The following is a 20,361-nucleotide window of genomic DNA, read 5'->3' as shown; positions in this document are numbered from 1 at the left end:
TTTCAGGAGGGAGCATTCATGGGAAATATTAGGGTTGTTTGCTCTGGACTGGGAAATACCTGCAGATTTTTTTGGGGGGGAGCCTAAGGAGGATGGGGTTTGGGGAAGGACCTCAGAAGCTTATAATGCCATAGACTGCACCCTACAAAGCAGTCTTTTCTCCAGGGGAACTGATCTCTGTAATCTGGAGATCAGTTTAGTTCTAGGAGCTGGCCAGGCCCCACGTGGAGGTTGGCAACCCTATGTAATGTAGGCCTGTCTAGTTTAGGGATGAAAATCATAGATAGACTAGGCCATGTGTCATAAAAGTGGCATGACTAGAGTATTTATGCTGTTCAAAGCATCCAGAACAAGGAAAGAAAATAAATGCAGTTAATTTAAAACAAAGCAATTCCAGATACTAAAATGATCCATGCTGAAAACAACAGTTAGTAAAATCAGCAGCACAACACATTTATTGACAAACAGAGGACAGGCTGTAAGAAAGTGAGGTAAAAATGTCTCCCAAATGGTTAAAAACAAACAAACCCTGATTTAAAAACTGGTTGAAGAAAAATGTTTTCTGGTAGCATCTAAAACCCTTTAAAATAGAACAGTTTCAAGGGGAAGACATTCTTCAGTCAGGAAACATGGCTGCCTCTGGCTGCCACTGACCTTGCAATGGGTAAGCGCCTTGAGAACAGGGCTTGCAATGTTCTTTTTAGTGGGTGGTTTACTGTGTAGGTCAGTTAGGTCACTTTGGAAGTAAAGTTGATTAGCAGGACCTTTTGCAAAAAAATATTTCAGGGCAGAGAGAGACTGCATTGGAATTAGCAGAGTGTCACAAAGTTGAAAGAGGAGAGGTGCTGCAAATCTGCATAGGTGGGAGACTAAGGGAGCAATGCTAGACTGGCATTCTCTGAAGAAAGTCTAATTCTGTTTAGTACAAAAGTTTGTTTATTTGCGACTGAGGTTTAAATTACCAGGGGCCATTGCTAAAGTGAAGAGAGCAGTGCCAGAGTGATAAATATTGCTGGTAGAAGCAAACGGTCCTGGTGGGATGGGCTGTTTGGTCTGGCCATTGCTCCTAGCATGCTGAGCTCATTTTGGTTAGTAAGATTCTTTTTGTTTCTACTGCAGATGGAGCGCCTGCATTGGCCCGGAGGAGGCAACCAGGTGCCCACCTCAATTTGCAGCCAGCCATGCAAGCCTGGAGAGAGGAAGAAACTGGTGAAAGGTATTCCCTGCTGCTGGCATTGTGAGCGCTGCGATGGGTACCAGTATCAGCATGATGAGTTCCACTGCAAGGTGTGCCGCTTCAGTGAGCGCCCCAACGAGAACCACACAGGCTGCATCCCCATCCCCATTGTCAAGCTAGAGTGGAGCTCCCCTTGGGCCATGGTGCCAGTTTTCATTGCCATTGTGGGCATCATTGCCACTCTCTTTGTGGTGGTGACTTTTGTGCGCTACAATGACACGCCCATTGTAAAGGCCTCAGGGCGAGAGCTCAGCTATGTGCTGCTGACGGGCATCTTTCTCTGTTATGCCACCACCTTTCTGATGATTGCTGGGCCTGGCATAGGCACCTGTTCACTGAGGCGTGTCTTCTTGGGGCTGGGCATGAGCATCAGCTATGCTGCCTTGCTGACTAAAACCAACCGCATCTACCGTATCTTTGAGCAGGGTAAAAAGTCAGTCAGTGCTCCTCGCTTAATCAGTCCCGCTTCCCAGCTGGTCATCACCTTTAGCCTCATCTCTCTGCAACTCCTGGGGGTCTGCATCTGGTTCATTGTGGATCCCTCACACTCTATCATTGACTATGAGGACCAGCGGACTACGGACCCCCGTTTTGCCCGGGGAGTCCTCAAGTGTGACATTTCAGATCTGTCCCTCATCTGTTTGCTTGGGTACAGCATGCTGCTCATGGTGACCTGCACTGTGTACGCTATAAAGACCCGAGGGGTTCCTGAGACCTTTAATGAAGCCAAGCCCATTGGGTTCACCATGTACACTACCTGCATCGTCTGGTTAGCCTTCATTCCCATCTTCTTCGGGACATCACAGTCAGCAGAGAAGGTAATGGAAATCGAGCATGGGGAAGAGGGAGGAAATTACTAAGAGATCTGATTTGTTTCCCCAGGTACACATATAATGAAATATCTGTGGTATATGTGAATATGCAGGCTATATAACTCTGTACCTGATATAGTGACTCACTGGTATTATGATGCAATAGAATTGTTGTTTTTTCCGACTTTTTGTCTACTGCTTTTGATTTTCTCAGTCTTCTCTTGTTATTTCCCCTTCTGCTACCTTATTATTATCTCTTTCCATTGCTATTTTATTGCAAAATCTTCTGCCTTTTTTGTCCTCATGCCCTCCTGTCCTCCTGTCATATGGAGAGTAGATATTTTAGGCAGTGATAGCAAGTGGAAATGTGTCACCTGGAGATGTGTCACATGTGTCCAGTTCTGGGCAATACAATTCAAGAAGGATAATGACAAACTGGAATGGTCCAGAGGAGAGCAACCAAAATGGTAAAAGGTCTGTAATCCATGCCCTATGAGAAGAGACTTAGGGAGCTGGGTATGTTTAGTCTGGAGAAGAGAAGGTTAAGGGGTGGCGCAATAGCCACGTTTAAGTATTTGAAGTGATGCCATGTTGATGATACAGCAAGCTTGTTTTCTGCTGCTCCAGAGACTAGGACATGGAGTAATGGATTCAAAGTACAGGAAAAGAGACATAAACATTAGGAAGAACTCCCTGATGGTAAGAACTGCTTGACAGTGGAATACACTGCCTCAGAATGTGGTGGAGCCTCCTTTTTGGAGGTTTTTAAACAGAGGCTGGGTGGCTGTCAAGGGTGCTTTGATTGTGTATTCCTGCATGGCAGCATGTTGGACTTGATGGCCCTTATGGTCTTTTCCAGCTCTATGATTCTATGTCCTATAGAACTGTCAAAGGCAGGAGTGACTTCTGCGACAGTACTGTACAAGTATAGGATTTAGAATCTGATGTAGAATAGAATAGCCTAACAATCTCAGCTTTCACTCTTTTGATAAAATCATGTTTCCTGTCCTCATGGTTCAGAGATCAACAGGAAAATGCATTGGTAATACTTGGCATTTCTAAAAAGCCAGAGGGAGACAGAGGGAGTTAAGTGATTTGATAGGGGAGCTTCAGTGTTTGCATAATTGCCTACCCCCTAGGCTATCAAAAGCAGAATAAATCATGCAAGATAAGCAAATGTATGCAAATTTGACCTATATTTGGTTACTTTTCGTGTAGAATTCGGATTACCTTTTCCACTGAGCATATAGAAACAGCTCCATAAAGAGCATAAACCCAATACTGACAGAGCATTTTACAGCACATCCTAGATCCTGAAGTTCCTGACATCTTGTTAGGATGTGTAGATCTCACAGTGTTTTTTCTATCTTATGCTTCCTGAGTAATCTTAGTCTTGAATTTTAGTACTCTTTTCTTTGAAGGTGCAGAGGATCATGCATCTTGACGGGACAAGCTGAATGTTTCTCCAAATTTGCCAACCTTTTGGGGGCTTTGTAGTTTAGTAGCAGGAGCCTAGAATGCATGTAGAGTGAGCTGTGGGAGAATAATCTAACAGCATCATAAATGTAAATGTGCAGACATGCCCATTACATTAGCACCATCATTACCTTCTGGCACATGTTGGTAGGGGACCCAGCATTAACATAGTCACAGTGTTGAATTAGAGGGACAGATGCTCATCTGTTGATCTAGTCTGTTGAAAATTAGACCAGACCATGTAGACAAACCCTTGTCTGTGGCAACAGTTATGCCTAGTGCGTTAAAAAAACTCTGCTAGCCACTGCTACTATTCACCACTATAAGGCCACTAGATCCAGGAATAGAAGCTTGCAGCGTCTACGCAATATGTTGTTTTCAGAGACTATCACTTGTAGAGAAAGAGGGATAACTTAGGGCAGCTCTCCTGGGTGCTGAGTTTGTAAACCTAGGAGTATCACCTGTGTGCTGCAGATGACAAGAAAAGAAAAGATCTTTCCTGGCACTTAGTAAACTTGATCACAGACCAGAGGTGAATTGTGAGTAAACTGAAAAACTCCAAAAAGAACAATGAAGCAAATTGCACTGCTCCTTTGCTCTCATCACATGTTAAACACCCTTGAACACATCAAGCTTCCTTATACTGAGCCAAGCCATTGTTCTGTCGAGGTTACTATTGTCTACTCTGACTGACAGCAGCTCTTCAAAGGCTCAGGTAGAGGTGCTTCCTATCACCTTAGCCTTTTAACTAGAGATGCCCAGGATTGAGTTTGGGTCCTTCTCTATACATAGCAGATTCACTCCCTGTGCAGTTAAGAACTGCCTTCAAACCAGTGGTGGGATTCAGCAGGTTCACACCACTTCAGCAGAACTGGTTGTTAAAATGGTGCTGGTAAACAACCAGTTGTTAAATTATTTGAATCCCACCGCCAGAACCAGTTATTAAATTATTTTAATCCCATCACGACTTCAAACATTTCCGTTCCCTGCAGTTCCTTGCATTGCTTAGGGTATTTTCTCCTCACTTCTCTTCATCCTAGTGCCTTGTAAATCATTAAGTACATGGTCAGTTTTAGAATGAATCAGAAGTTGATCCTCTCTTCCTTGAGACCTTCTTTTCTTTACATGACACCCTTACTGTACATGTATTTCAAAGTAATGAGAATGTAATGCTTGTTTGATGTGGGGTAAAAGTGTCTATAGAAGCACAGATATATTGGTGCCTCGGGGGGGGGGGGATCTTCTCATATAGTTCTCCTATAAAGCTTCTTTCATAAAGTGAATGAGATATCTGCAAGAGCACTACCATTCATTTGCACAGATCCATTATTTTAATGCTTCTGGTGGAGAAGAGCCTACTGTTAGATTTTGTTCGAAGATGCCTGTATCATTCTGCCATCTTCAGATTCTCTACTAAAGGCTGAAGGAAGGACCACCCTATCAGGTGGTGGCAGCATAGGACAAACACAAATCAAAGCAATACCAGTATCAAACAAACCCCAACATCTTGCACAGTAAAAGCAGTGCGAGAATAGCACACATGAGATGCTTTCTGGGGTAGGCATAGTCAACAAGCAGACAGTTCTGTTCGTTTTGATTTATCCAACCACAATTTTATGATCTTTTATCTGCAAGAATTAACAGCCCTTCCTGACTAACACTTGAATGTGAAATTGTATGCCAGTTACTGGGGGCAACAGAGGAGAGAGCCTTTGGTCTCTGTGCCCCTACTTGGGGTCTTTTGGAGCATCTGCTTGGCCACTGTGGGAGATAGGATGCTGGACTGGAGAGATCTATGGTTTGTTACGGCAGGATCCTTGGGATGTTCCTGTGTTTTTGTTTTACTTTTCTTCTTCAAGTCATTGATGGATGTGTTCAATAGTACTTTACCCAGGCCAGAACCCTGCAGTAACCCTGTTATTACATCACCCCTGGCAAACATCAAAATATACACAACTGTTCTTTGTGTAACACAATCCGTTTTCCTTACTGGGTTTCTTCCGTTTAGATATCAAATCTTTCTTTTGAATCCAATAATAGTATCAGTCTAAAAATCCTGTGGTAAGGAGTTCCACATATTTACTGTATGTAGTGTTGGTTTTAGGCTTGCTGCCCTTTCCTTTCATTCAGTTTCTTCTTTGGTGACTAAGTTCACTACTCACTTTTTCTAAACCGGGCTAAAGAATATTTTGAAACAAATCTTGTCTAATTGTTGTTTCCCAGTGTATGAACACATAGAAGTTTATATGTTTGCAGAATGTACATTTATGTACTTGTTTGTAAGAAAGCCAATGTGTGTTCACTTCACAAATGAAATAGGAAACTAGTACCTGGATATATGTGGGGCTTCAGTCACACATTCAGCTGTGCATGCAATGAAGTGCACATATAGAGTGCACATATAGAGAAAATCAAGTGTACAATATACACAGATTATACATGTGTTCACTGTAACTGTTGAACAGAGCTTCTGTATTATTTTGGTGGCTTATTAGACGTGAGAGCTGCTGGTAAGGTTGCCAGGTCTCCCTGGGCCAGTGGTGGTGGTGGTGGTGGTGGTGGTGGTGGTGGTGGTGGTGGGGGTGGGGGTAAGGTTTCCAGTTCCAGGTTGGGAAACTTCTAGAGATTTGGGGGTAGAACCTGGAGAGGACAGGAACTTCAGTGGGGTACACGGCCATATAATCTGCTCTCCAAAGCATCCATTTCTCCAGGGGAACTGATCTCTGTAACCTGGGCTGTAATTCCAAAGGGTCCCCAGATTCCACCAGGATACTGGCGTCCCTAGCAGCTGGACTGCCCTCTGCTCTGCCTCAGTGCTACCAATGCATCCAGCCAGGTCTCCTAGATGAGGGGTCTGCATTCTGTGGCTCTCCAGATGTTTGTGGACTACAATTCCCATCAGTCCCTGCCAGCAGGGCCAATTGGCCATCCTGGCAGGGGCTGATGGGATTTGCAGTCCATGAACATCTGGAGAGCTGCAGGTTGCAGACTTCTGTCCTAGATCAATAAGTCAAAAGGGAATAGTAGGGTCCCATCTAACTCTATAGATACAACTACTGTGACCTCATTCTTATTTCTTGTGTGAAGACCAAACTGTTGGGGGTCAGGACACCAGTCAAGCTACATCTAGTAAGTTCTTCCTTCACCCTCCATGATGACAGCAGATAGTGGACCCTCTTGCTCCACCAACCATTCCATGCTCTGTTGGAATGGTAACAGACTGTCCTTGCCTGGTTAAGAGTGAGGCTGACCTGGGACCATCCGCCTGAGCCACAGGTCAATCAGGATGGGGTTCTAAGAGTATGGGCTGCAGGTAGGCTGCAGGGATGGCTCCTGAGGAATGAAGAAACCTAGAAGACCTCTGATGGGGATGGGGCTGTATGTGGTGGGTGGGGCTGGCCTCTGAAGTGAGAGGCAGCTTGGCTGACAGGTACTGGGGAAAGGCATCTGGCATAATGCCAGATGGATGGAGGCGAGTGGTACCTGGCCAGACAAATGAGAGTTTTCCTCCAATCTCCAGTATATCCCGGTCACATAGATGGGGTGGAAATGGCAAATAGGGTGTGGCCTCCCACTGGTTATTCAAAGAGTGCTCAGAAGAGGGCCAAGAATGTGGTAGCTGATCCTGTTCAGAGAACTGGAGAGCAGAGGAGGATCCTGCTTCTCACAACACCCTTCAATGAGGCCTACTTGGTCCTCTAGCAATAAAAAGCAGGCATAACTGAGGGGCAAGCAGTGGACCAGGGGCAGAAGGACCCCCCTACTGGCCAACCCAGTGCTTGGTACCCTCATAAACCAACAGCTCCATTGTAGAAGACTGTGCAGGAGAACCTGGAACCAAGAAATCTGGGCAAGGAAGATAGTAAAGAGCTTCTGCGTATTCATTGAACTGTGTAGTTCCTCATTCAATTACTGTGTTGCTGGGATTTAATTAACACCTGGGTGTTTTGGTGACAATGAGTTCCTGTGACAGATTCAAATGCAGCAGGAGAGATGGCATATCGTGCAGCAGCACAGCTAGCAAACGAAATAATTCCATCATTCTGGTCACAAGCTCTCCAGGGTCTTGTCTTCAGTGGCAGATCAGGTTGTGCTAGAACGTGACCCGGAGGAATCGCATTAGCTAATCCAATGTTAAACACAACTTGGCAGTCAGTGGAGAAGGGAGTGCATTAAGCTTGATTCACAGCTGGTGTAGATCAGCATAAAGCCAGAGATTGTGAGGTCTGCTTGGGTCCTGTTGAGAATCTGTCCGTTCATGCTCTATTAGCAACACAAAGAAAAGCATTCTTTGGGGCCCTGAGCATCTTTGACCTAATGTCTCTTGACATCTGTATAAATCTGTTGGAAATACAGGTTTATTAAGGACAGTGAGTGGAAAGCCCAACAGTTATGGATACTGCACAAGCTCTGTTTGCATATTCAAAGCTGCTTGGGGTTCCTGTGGAAGTCTCATTTAGGTAAAGATAGCAAAGCATCAGTTCCTAATATTTCAGTGGTCTTTTTAAAATATCATTTTCTGCAGCAGCCACTATGGTGTGGATGTGTTCTCTTGTTAAAATAGGGACATTTTAAAAACTATATTTTCCAATATTTTAGGAAAAGTTTGGAAACCTTTCTGCCATATTGGTGTTTGTACACTGTAGGTGCTCTGCCTGGGAACAGGTTACTCAGAAAGCATCCCTGTTCTTAATACATTTTTCAGTAATAATGGTCCATTCCACACAGCACAAAAAAGATCTCTGTGGGACATTTTAAAAAGAGGCGACTGCCTCTTTTCAGTCTGCACACCTGAAATAAGACGTCCAGAGGACATCTTAAAAGGAGGCAGCCTCTTGGTGTTTTCCAGACAGCAAAAGCGGGAAAAAGAGGCTGTTTCCCACCCAACCATTTTACTCTGTAGTCAATTTCACCCTCAGCTTGTGCCCAACATTTTGTGTGTTGCTGGTAAGATTCTCCTGCCACCATTTGCTGAAGATAGCTCCAGGATATTTACTCTGCAGGCTCTAATCCTGGGTGCCTTTTCAGGCCAAAAAGTTCATATTTGTACTCAATTGGTCCTGCTGATTCCGGCAACATATTGTTTTCCTGCTTTTTTTTAATTTTCAAGGAGCTATCTTTGTAGCTTCGCAGATACACAGAAGAGAAATTCAGCTGCTCAGAAGATGGGTCTTCCGGCCATAGAAAAGCATTGGGGTGACCTGCCCTCTGAGGACCAAGAGTTTTTTTCCCCCTTACTGTGCAACTATGCTCTTTTGGGGCTGAAAAGACATCCAGGATCGGAGCCTGTAGAGCAAATATCCTGGGGCAGTCTTCAGCAAATGGTGGCAGGGAACATCTTACCAGGTGCACACAAAACGTTGGGCACAAGCTGAGGGTGAAACTGACAAGAGAGCAAAATGGTCAGGTGGGAAACATAAGATGCCTCCTGAGCTCTGCATTCTGCACAGGAGATGTCTTGCAGGGGGCTTAGGGAGAAAGCTGCATTTTGAAGTGTTTTTTTTAAAACATCTTGAGCAGGAATAAGGTATCCTAAGGACACATTGGGAAAAAAGTGGTGTGGAGTGCCTTCCCAGGATTACTTTTTGTGTGTGTGTGTCCTTAGGACATCTTATTTCAGCTGTGCAGAATGGACTTCTGTGTCACTTTCAGTGGCGGCGGCAGTGAGTACAAACCAATAGCCTCCACTGTTCTACCTCCTTTCGTCCTAAATGCTCACAGTTTAGGTCAGCAGCAATCTCCCACAGCAGAGTATGTATGATCAGGAATCACTGGAGGTCTCTTACCTAGTAGCCGTAAAGCCTGGCCCAAGATCTTGTTGTAGGCTTCATGGCTGTGGAAAAGTCCTCTAAAATGAGTTGACAAAAATCTAGAAATGCCTGGGTGTAGGAACATAACTCGGATACAAATCAACACAAAAAGGTAGGAAAACACATATGGAACATTTATATTGTGACTTCCAATTCAAGATACCAACTAGGGTAGCTTTGGATATTGCAATCAAGCAGTAACTCAAAAGGTGTTGATTGGCTTACACTTTCCCCTTTTAACGCCTCCTGTAACATGCAAAGCTAGAGAAACAGATCTCCTCTGTTGCAATGTGCAGGTTCCAGAAATACATGTAAAATTGTGCATCCTCTCCAGGAAATATCTGTGAGTTCTTCCTTTGTGGATTACACAGGAAGCATAAAAAGGCCTAGTCTAGTACTGCTTGAATTGTAGCTAGGCATGAGAAATTAGAAAAATGATCAGTACATTTTGTCTTTAAATTTTTTTAAACTGGAAAATTTTGGTAACAGCTTTGACTATTATTAAAAATATTGCCCCGGGGGGCGGAGGGGGTAGAAAAGAATTGTACTCCCTGGTGCTTTCCAAGCCCTGGAGAGCTTGGAAAGCCCGGATGGGGCAGATCTCCATGCTGCACTGAGCAAGTTCAGCGAAGCATGGAGATTTGTCTGTCTCTCACCTTCATCCATGCTTTTCAAGTCCTCCTGCGCTTAAAAAACATGGGTGGGGGGAGATCTCTACCTGTATTTTTTAAATCAGTAAAAGCAAAAGATGGAAAAAGCCAATACGGCTTTTTGTATGTGTTTTTGTGCTCATAGCAGGTTACACTGTTGTTTCCTACCATTTTGTTGTCTCAAATAGCTGCTCCATGTGATCCAAGTGATGTGCCCCAGTATTTATCTCTTGCATTGCACACGCCACCTAATAGTGACCCTAAAAACATTGTTGCCCTAAGTAGTCACTTGGGTTGCTTCTGCAGTCAGTCTAGCCCTGATGAAGCTACCTTAAAGAAGCATATGACAAAACACAGATGGGCTGTATCCGGTGTGGGAGGGGGCCTCATTGGCACCGGCCCCCTCCGTTCGCAGCCTGGGGGTCCACCTGGATTCGTCTCTTTCAATGGAGACCCAGGTGGCCCATACAACCCAGGTTGCGTTTTTCCACCTCCGTCAGGCCCGACGGCTGGCCCCCTTCCTCTCCCAAGTGGACCTGGCCACTGTGATCCACACAACAGTCACCTCCAGGCTAGACTATTGTAATTCGCTCTACGCTGGCCTGCCCTTGCGCCTGATTCGGAAGTTAAAGCTGGTCCAGCATGCAGCGGCGCGTTTACTTACAGGAGGTGCCTACCGTGACCATATTCAGCCTGTACTCTGCCAGCTGCACTGGCTTCCAGTGGAATTCCAAATCATCCACAAGGTATGGGTGTTAACCTTTAAGGCCTTGCGCGGCCTGGGACCCTCGTACCTGCGGGACCGCCTTACCCCATATGTCCCTTTACTGGTGGTTCCCAGCCCCTCAATGACACGGCTGGCCTCCACCCGGGCCAGGGCTTTTACGGCCCTGGCCCCTGCCTGGTGGAACACTCTTCCTCCAGCTGTCCGGGCCCTGCGGGATCTTGGAGAGTTCCGCAGGGCCTGTAAGACCGAGTTGTTCCACCGGGCTTTTGGGGAGGCCAGCTGTTGAGGGTGAGCGCCCTCTTTGTCTTTCCCTTTTAACATCTTGGGAGCTGTAATTAGATCTACCGCCCACTCTCTGGGAGGGGTTTTTATTGTTAGTTTTAAATCCTGGACGCCAAGTGGAATGCTGTAGTTTCATGTTTTAAATATGTATATTTATATTGATTATTTATTGTTATTATTGTTTCTGGAATATTATTTTGTTGTTCACCGCCCAGAGCCCTCAGGGGATGGGGCGGTATACAAATGTAATTATAAATAAATAAAATAAATAAATCTTTTATAGATGTATGGCTATTGTAAAGGCATCAGGTTATGGCTGCCCTTGTTGCTGATCCTCAGTTCAGAAAATGCCTAGAGTCACTAGATTCACTGAAGTGTCACTACTAGAGTCACTAGAGTCACTGAAGTGAAATTCTTTTTGGAATCTAAGGAGCATGTGGGGGAAAAGGGTTTACTCTTTAGCTTTGTAAGGCATGTATCATAAGCTTCTGCTTGGAAGAACTGAATGAAGCCGTCTCAGTTACTCTATGTGCTTGTATGTGTGTTACCCTGTGTTTCTCTTATCCTTTAGAAGTGTCATTTTGTGAGCGGTGTGGGTGAGACACAGTCTCCAAAAGGAAAAACAGAGTTTGATATAGTAATTATCTATTTCTGTGTGGTATCTATGGTATCAATGTCTCTTTTCTATATTGTCTTTGTGACACTTAACAACCTGATGTTTTCAAAAGAGCTTTGTACTAAGTAGGCCCCTGGTGTGCTCAGCTTTCATGGAGGCATCTGCAGCTCCGGGAAATCTCAGCCCTTAGAATTTGTGCTACTCAGAGGGAACAGTTAAGAGATATGCCTTGTTTGAGACTGTCTTGGAGGCAGTTCAGGCTCGGTGTTGTTTGCTGATTGTCCTAGTTGTGTGGCAGTAAGCTGTTACAGCATCTGTTTCACATCTTATATGTAGGAAATACTGATTTGTCACAACAAGACTTTACATCTGATCTTAGATGTATGTATTCTCTGCATTCATCAAGAATACATGCAATGCAATTCTAAGCCTGTTGACATCAATGGATTTAGAAGGGTATAACTCTGCTTTGAATGGCACTTGGGTTGCTCAATACCCCTGGTTGCTGCCAGGAAATGGGGGTAGGTTTGTCAAGTTGGGAAAATTTGGGGATGAGCTGTAATACCAGAGGATTCTCAGATTACACCCAGAAGTTGGCATCCCTAAATGGCCCTTCTAATGTGTGAAGCCGTGAAGTAAATGGATATTTTCAGAGATATTCTTTTGCATATGCTTTGAGACCAGTCTTCTGGCATTAAATATATATTCTGGCTCCAAACCCTGGCTCAAAGGAAGTCTTTTTAGGAAGTCTACATTACGCTGAAATCTTTCTTTCTATGAAAATGCAATGAGACCTTTGTGGTTTTCCCCTTCAAAAGGGTCTACCCCCAACTTTGGAAAATACAGCCATCTCTTATCAAGATGACACCTTCAGTGTGGATATCACGACCTGTCCTTGTAAGTGGTTTCACCTGCTTCTCAGTCTCATGATTGAGAGGCAAAATTGGTTCTAAGCTGCAGTGGTCTACTTAGAATGGCTTGGGAAATTTAAACAAATGTGAGCCTTTAGCAGAATTTCCATTTTGATGCAATTGCAGGGGAGATGCTAATAAGAAATGAGGTTTCTGAAGAAATTATTTCAAAAACAAAAAGCTCCCCTTAAAGCTAGTTTAATGTGCTCAGCATACTGTGGGTAATAAAAATGGAAATGATAATGACTGTAGATTATGCGCAAGGTTGCTCACCTCCTCACTGCAGCTTGTCATGGGATAATTTAGGGCTGCTGAAAGCAGGCTGTCAAGTTGCAGTTCGACAAGAAGCTTTGCCTCACTTTGGGGGCTTGTAGGATGCAGAGCTCCTCTTCTATTCGGTTGCTAATAAGCTGATTAGAGGCTAGCACAGAATGTTCCTGGCTCCCTTTGGATCCCACACAATGGCCCTTCCCCATAAAGGATTTCTCTGGCCCTTTGTGTACCCACGAAAAAAGCAGCAATCTCAGAGTAGCCACCCAGTGCATTTCTCCTCCAGCGACATACAAACCTGCTCAGATTGTGCTTTTGCTTTCTTGATATGGTTGATACTCAACTGCTGTAAAGTTGGGCTATTTACCATTATTTATTGTTGCAACGGTTAAACCCTTCCCCTCCCCCAAAAGCTAGAGTTACCATTGATTTCCTAATATAATGAAATTTGAATTGACATTTTAAAGAAGTATTTAAATTTTTTAAATGACCATTTGATTTTCGAGGAATCTGTAGCAAGGCTTTTCAACCTCTGGGTGGAACCTGGAGATTTCCCAAAATCAGAACTGATCTCCAGGTTATGGAGAAAATGGTTGGTCTGGAGGGTGGATTCTATGGCATTATACCTTCACTTCCCCAAACCTCAGTTTCCCCAGGTTCCACCCCCAAATCTTCAGGAATTTCCCAGCCTGGTGTTGGCAACTATCAGTAACACTCCATTTGGGGATCTTTCTTTTAACCTCAAGGCAATGAATGTTCTACATTCTTATCTTCATCCTTTGCGAAGGATTATGATCATTCTATACCTCCTAATATAAAAACACTTTCTAATTGCAGCTCTTTTTTCATTCAGCTCACTTTTGTTTTTGTACAATCTCAAAGCTTGTGTCAAGGCTAGTTTTAAAATGGTCATGGTTTACTTGGTAAGATGTAGTGCAACAAGCAAAAGAACCCCCCAAACCCAAAGTGACATGTTCCAAAAAGAAAACAAAAAAACCATTAAATGTTCATGTAGCTTTTAACTTAAATATTTCTTGACTACTTCTCAACTGACTTTTCCAGGCAGTTAATGACAAGACAGATAATTCAAGTACAAACAAATCAATACCCATTAAATTAAAACCAACATCAATAAATGAGCAGCACTAAATAGATTCTAATGCTAAAACCAGCATTTAAAACATGGTTTGAGCCAGCAAAATAACTGTTAATGCTAATTATGCATAGAAAAACTAAATTACCCTATATCTGTAAGCACACAAATGTCCTCTTATGGCAATAAAATGTAAAAAACAAAGCCAGCACCAGATGAATTGTTACAGGGAGGAAGTTCCATAAGTGAGATGTTTCTACAGAAAAGGCAATTTTTGTAGCTATCCATCTCATTTCTGACGGAGATACACAGAGCAGTGGCGGAGCTACAAGAAGGTGGGGGTGCGCCATGCACTGGCCGTGCACCTGGGGGTGCAGAAAATCGCCCCCAGGCCCCTCCCTCTTTCCCTCTTTCCCCTGCCCCTCTGTGGCAGCCCCCCACCCCCTTCTCACACTTACCTTAATTCCTTTCCTTTTTCTTGAACTTTTTCAGGCTGCAAAAGGCCTGTTTGCAGTAAAAACAGCCTGAGGAACTACAGTTCCCAGGAGACCTTGGGGCTCCCAAGTCCTTTTGTAACTGGTTTGATATGCTTCCATGATGGTGAACCACTTTGTAGCCTTGAAGTTGCATTCTGAAAACTGAACAGCCCCAGCAGTTTTCAGAGACAGCATATATAATCTTCATTATGACAAGCTAACCTTTAATTGTGGACTCCCAAACCCATGATGCAGTGCAACTAAATGTCCAGAACATGCATAGAATGTCCAGAACATGTTCTTAAAGTGAGTGGTTGATAATATCTAAACTATAGCTAGATAAATATAAGTGACTGAAAGGTAGATCAGTTTTCAGTAGATATCCACTGATTCCTACTTAGAATTAGGAGACTGATCGATGTATAACTGGTCACTAGGATTGCTCTCCCTTGCACTAGAATTGCTCTCTCTGCATACTTTATGCCTGTTTTTGTTGTGGCTTATTGTGGTTCATATAAGATAATTTTCTCCTGAGTGAAATTAGTGATGGTCCTTTTTTGATTCTCTGAATCTATTGAATCCAGTGAGAGTTAAGTTCCTTTTACCTTATAATCCTTTCACTTTCTAATCCCAAATAGAAGTTTGATGCCTTGTACTGAGAAAATGTTTATTATGTTCATTGGATGACTTTTTATCAGGATTCGGTGAACTCATTCACATGGGAACTGGCCGTCTATATACATTTTTTGAGGAAGAGCTGCCAAACTTGTTTCATAGATTTGTCTGTAGGAAAAGAACACGGTGACCAAGGCTGAATGAACATTTCAAATAACCATATCATGAATTTTACATCAGAATTTGTCTGTGTGGACTTTTTTATGTTGCCTGCTTGACGCCACAAATGAACCCAGAAGAACTCTAAAATCCAATTTGCTCCTTTAAACAATGTGTCCACTCTTGTATTTCATGGCATATTAATGGAATCATGTCCATTCCGAGCACCAGGAAAATTTAGTTCTCCTTTCACTTTCAAGAATCCAAATAGCTGGTCTCCAACTCATCTTTTAGGCTGGTGCATTTTTAATATAGAAAAACAGTTACAGAAAAACAGTCACACAGCTTCTGTGTGAAGTATTAATGTGATCATAGAAGTCATATCTCGTGATAGCTACAATTCTCTAAGTAACAGAATGTTACTGCAAAGGTATTTGCATACCATTCAGAGGGATTCCACAACACCTCTCAAAATAGTTTGTGCACCTAGCAGCATTTTGTATGTGGTTTTTGAATTATTAGTTTTTATACATTGAACTTTTTTCCATTGATTAGCATTAAGGTTTAATTAAGACAAAAAAGGAAGTGGATAATAAGGAGACTACGTAGCAAGCTGACTAACATTGTTGAGGGAACAGGGCAGCAGAAAACGTTTGTACAACCACATTTAATTACCAGCAGAGGGACAGAAGCTCTCTAAACGAGAGACAAGGGACAAACACCTTGAAGTAAAGAACTGAGGAGCATCAAACTTTCTATTCACAAGAAAATAAATTGCTTCTTTGGGGAGGCTGTTGTTTTTTAAGTGAGTAGAAGGTCATTGTGGCAGATGGGAGCTGGGATTTTGTAGGAGTTTAATTCCAAAAGCAAAAGTTGTGTAATACCTTTCGTGAGGACCAATCAATACAACAAAAACAGTGTGCAAGCATATGAATGCTCTGAAACTCTTCATCAGGTGGTATGTTCAGTAAATAAAACAAATTACAGTGTGTGAGAGGGAAGGTGGAGAAAGAAGGTAGATTTGTCTCTAGCTGTACTTGCAAAGTCTGCAGTTGCATTAACAGGTAGTAGGTAGTAAAGCGAATTCTATAAGGATTTCTAGTGATCTGTTATACGTGGAGAACATTTTGGAGACAAAAGAAGCCCTTCTTTTGAAATAAGATGAATTTCCTAATGCTTGAACACTGTGTAGAAAGGATATTGGTATGCAGTCCCAACTTCCCCTAGTGATGAGAAGTTCCTAGGTAGCACTACCAGGTTTGGTTGCCTTTGGATGACAGAGCAGTGGAGAAATTGTATTATTTGTCCTACTTACAAGTGTATAAGCCAAAGGTGGAGGGTGGAGGTAGGAGTGGGAATGACCATGCATTGCTTTGCTTCAGTGCCTCATCCTCCAGCATTTGTAAAGTTATGTCCCTTTGGAAGAGCCAGCTTGCTGTAGTGGTTAAGAGTGATGGACTCTGATGTGGAGAACTGGGTTTGATTCCCCACTCCTCCACATCAGCAGTGGACTATTATCTGGTGAACTGGATTTGTTTCCTCACTCCTGCACATGAAGTCACCTAGGTGACCATGGGCTAGTTACAGTTCTCTCTGCCCTGGCTATCTCACATAGTGTCTGTGGTGGGGAGAGGAAGGGAAGAGTTTGTAAGCTGCTTTGACACTTCTTACAGGAGAGAAAAGTGGAATATAAATCTAAACTCTTCTTCTTTGCCTCCCTCCATCTTGACTGATATTTTATCAATAGGTTCAGAGGCAGAGCGAGAGGCAGCAGCACCGGGCAGGCCGTGGCCGCCATTTCCCCACCGCTCGACGGAGCAGGTGGCTGCCTGCTCCATTGGGCAGAGAGGGTTTCCCTGCCCAGCACCACCAGCTCCCGCAGAGCAAGAGGTGGCGGCACCGGACAGGTTGTGGCCACCATTTCCCCACTGCCTGAAATGGTGGCCATGGCCTGCCCGGCGCCGTCACCTCCCGCAGCGCCTGGGACAAGCTGCCCTGGATGTCCCTGATGGCACTACGCCTCTGCCCCTGAATGAGGGGTGCTTTCTATGCCACCCAATTCAAGAGTGCTGTGCACCCTACTGTATTTTGGAAAATTCCCCCCTGGGATTGGCAAAAGAGCCATTCCCCCCTCAAAAAACTGGAGCCAGAAAACATTCAAGCCTTATAATGAAGGTAGCACAGCCTATAAAGGGTTATAGTGAGGATAAAATGAAAGCCAAGTAAGCTGCTTGGGTCCCCATGGGAAGAAATGGTTGGTACAGATGAATTATATAAATAAATGAGTGTAAATTAGAGTCTTACTAAATCTAAACCCTTGGATGCCCAATGTCACCCCCCTGGTAGTACTATAGGGGAGAAAGAAAACATTCTCTCCACTTTCTCCAACCCAGGCATCATTTTGTAACCTTCTACCTCTCACCTATTATATCTATGTGGTCCCCAAAGTAACCTCCCATGCTGTTCTTCATGGTGGTTTTAGGCAGTATTCCTCTGCTCTTAATCTACCAACTGCCACAGGATCACCCTGTCTAGAGACCATCAAAGACTGCCTGGCCAAGGTCTACTGGAGAAGGCAGCGACTGCTGGTCAATAATGATGTTGAACACAAAATGAAACACGCTGCCCTGGGGAGCTCTCCAAACCAGTCTGAATGAACGACCCCCTCTCCTCACTGCCTTCCCAACAGAGCAGGTGGGCAGTACCGGAGAAACCAAACAACCCCTGTTGTAGTTTTGCTGGGGGGAACACCAGCCAGGAACCCACTTGAGGTTCCATCAGCCAGGAACCTACTGCCAGACCAAAACACAGGGAAGTCTAGCTGCTGATGGGGCACAGCTTCGAGAGCCTGAGGTGTCCTGTCTCCCTGTCTTTTGCTGCCATCTGATGAAAAGTAAACCTAACCTTCAATCCCAATCCTACCCTCAATGCTGGGTGCCCTGTTGGCCACCCCTCCTGCCCAGCACTGTGGCCTCCACCGGCAATCAACCAGTGACCTGTGGGCCAGACCTGGCCTCCTCCACTGCTCTGCTTGGCCTGTCGTCTACTTGAGTAGAGATCCACTGTAGATCAGCAAAAGAGCTGCATGTAGCTTTGGAGCCACAAGTTGCACATCCACAACCCAAAGATCAGCTTTTCAGAAAATGAATAGAGAAGAAGAGCTCTGTTCCCTGAGGTTCTTCCTCATGGTTCATAGCATTTAGTCCAGTGTCTTCTTTTTAGATCTGATGTAGCGGTTAAGAGCAGGTGGATTCTAATCTGCAGAACTGGGTTTGATTCTCCATTCCTCCACCTGAGTGGCATCTGGGGAACTAGATGTGTTTCCACACTCCTACATTCCTGCTGGGTGACCTTGTTACAGTTCTTTGTAACTCTCTCAGCCCCACGGGCCTCACAAAGGCCCCTTCCGTACAAGCAAAATAATGCGTTTTCAAACCACTTTCACAACTGTTTGCAAGTGGATTTTGCCATTCCGCACAGCTTCAAAGAGCACAGAAAGCAGTTTGAAAGTGCATTATTCTGCATGTGCGGAATGAGCCAAAGTTTCTGTTGTGAGGAGAGAAAGGGAAAGGAGCTTATAAGCCACCTTGAGTCTCCTTACAGGAGAGAAAGGTGGAATATAAATCCAAACTCTTCATCTTTTTAATCACCAAACACCAAAAGGAAACAAAACACTTAGGAGAAATTACAAATTCTTAAGAATCATCAAACATTCTAATTGTTGAGAAGTTATGAAAACATGTAATTCCAAAAGTATTTGTGTCATCAAAAAGCTACCTGAGGTTTGTGAAAGGAGCAAAAAAATCAGAGGAAGATTGGGGGAGGAGGGGGGAGTTTGGTCTGCTAAAGTTGATGAGAGTTTTGAGTAGGAAGGGAGCTTGCATAAATTTATTTCCCTAGTCCACCTCTGAAGTTCCTCATTGGCGCCAAGCTTCTCTATAGATATTAAGGAACTTTAATTCTCTTGGGCAATTGCTCCAGTTCTTTCAGGCCAAACCTTAAAGACAACTAATGCAAACCAGACCACAGCCACACAGCCCGGAAAACCCACAACAACCGGTTGAATCTGGCCATGGAAGCCTTCAACAATACAACTAATGCAAAGTTTAGGGACTACTAGCAAGTCTGGCTGCCCTGAAGGGCCCACAGGGTTTCTGAATGTGAAATTGTCTGACATTGCATCTGTCCACACTGCTGTTGGCTGCGCTTGTATCATTCACCTTAGACTCAACTAGCAATGATGGGCATAGCCCATGTTATATGTTGCCATCAGGTGAGACTGCTGGGGTGGCATAGGAAGAGACAAGCAAGAGTCTACCCATTGTCACCTGGGTCTGAGTTGAGCATCCCTGTAGATGGGGCTGCTAATTCTAGATTGGGAAATTTCTGAAGATTTGGGATTGGAGTTTGGGAAGGCTGCAGTCTGAGGAGGAGAAGGAACTGAATAAAGATGTGATAGAGATTCCACTTTCTGAAGCTGCCATTTTCTTCAGTGGAACTGATTTTTGTATTCTGGTTGATCAGTTGTAATTTCAGGAGAACTCTAGATCTCGCCTGGAAGTTGGCAACCATTCCCAAACAAGATTCTGCATACAAAGTCCAGTAGCTGTAGCAGATATAGGCTGGCTTTTTAATCTTCCTGGGAAGGTTCCTGGAGGACCCTCAGGAAACGCTTATCTTAGGCAAAAGCCTAGGATTTTCCTGTTCATCAGGGAGACTGAAAAATACAACTTGGGTTAATAGCATCATTCTGATCATAGAATCATAGCATCATAGCATCATTCTGATTATCATTCTAATAGAATCTATTATCATTCTGATAATAGAATCATAATAGAATCATTCTGATTCTTGGTCTGGATTAGTGGACATCCCCTTTTGCTGGATAAATTGCTTCATGCCGGTTCTTCCATAAGATTTGTCTCTTGCAGAAGATCTTCTTTAAGACTTGTCTCTTAAAATATTCAAGGCAGGCACTGCAGATGGGGGCTCAGAACTCATGTGGGGCCCCAAGGTGCTAGATTATTATATTCCCTAGTCTGACAGTCCTCTATTCAGGTACCCTTTCAAAAACCCTAAAGGTGTGTGCATGTGCCCTCTTATAAGCAAGCACTGCACTTTCAGATGCTAAAATTACACTCCAGTTCTTTCCTCACAGCATCTGTGCAGAAGCATTGCTTGATCTGTGTGCCCAAGTGAAATTGCCTTATTGTTTGCCCCTGAGGGA

At 43.9% G+C, this 20,361-nt stretch overlaps 1 protein-coding gene across 3 annotated transcripts in view; it reads left to right on the top strand.

The window, feature by feature from the left end:
- GRM4 (glutamate metabotropic receptor 4) overlaps positions 1–20,361 on the top strand; it is a 388,193-nt gene that overhangs the window by 327,716 nt on the left and 40,116 nt on the right. For all 3 annotated transcript variants that reach the window (XM_048498003.1, XM_048498005.1, XM_048498004.1), the window contains one exon: positions 1,120–2,055. In XM_048498003.1, the coding sequence (XP_048353960.1) occupies positions 1,120–2,055 (936 nt within the window). The remainder of the gene's footprint in view (positions 1–1,119; positions 2,056–20,361) is intronic.

The sequence above is a fragment of the Sphaerodactylus townsendi genome, linkage group LG05 (genome assembly GCF_021028975.2).
Source record: "Sphaerodactylus townsendi isolate TG3544 linkage group LG05, MPM_Stown_v2.3, whole genome shotgun sequence".
NCBI classification, from domain to species: Eukaryota; Metazoa; Chordata; class Lepidosauria; order Squamata; family Sphaerodactylidae; genus Sphaerodactylus; species Sphaerodactylus townsendi.
The sequence above is the reverse complement of the archived record's forward strand: the minus strand, read 5'-3'. Positions and strand labels throughout refer to the sequence as shown.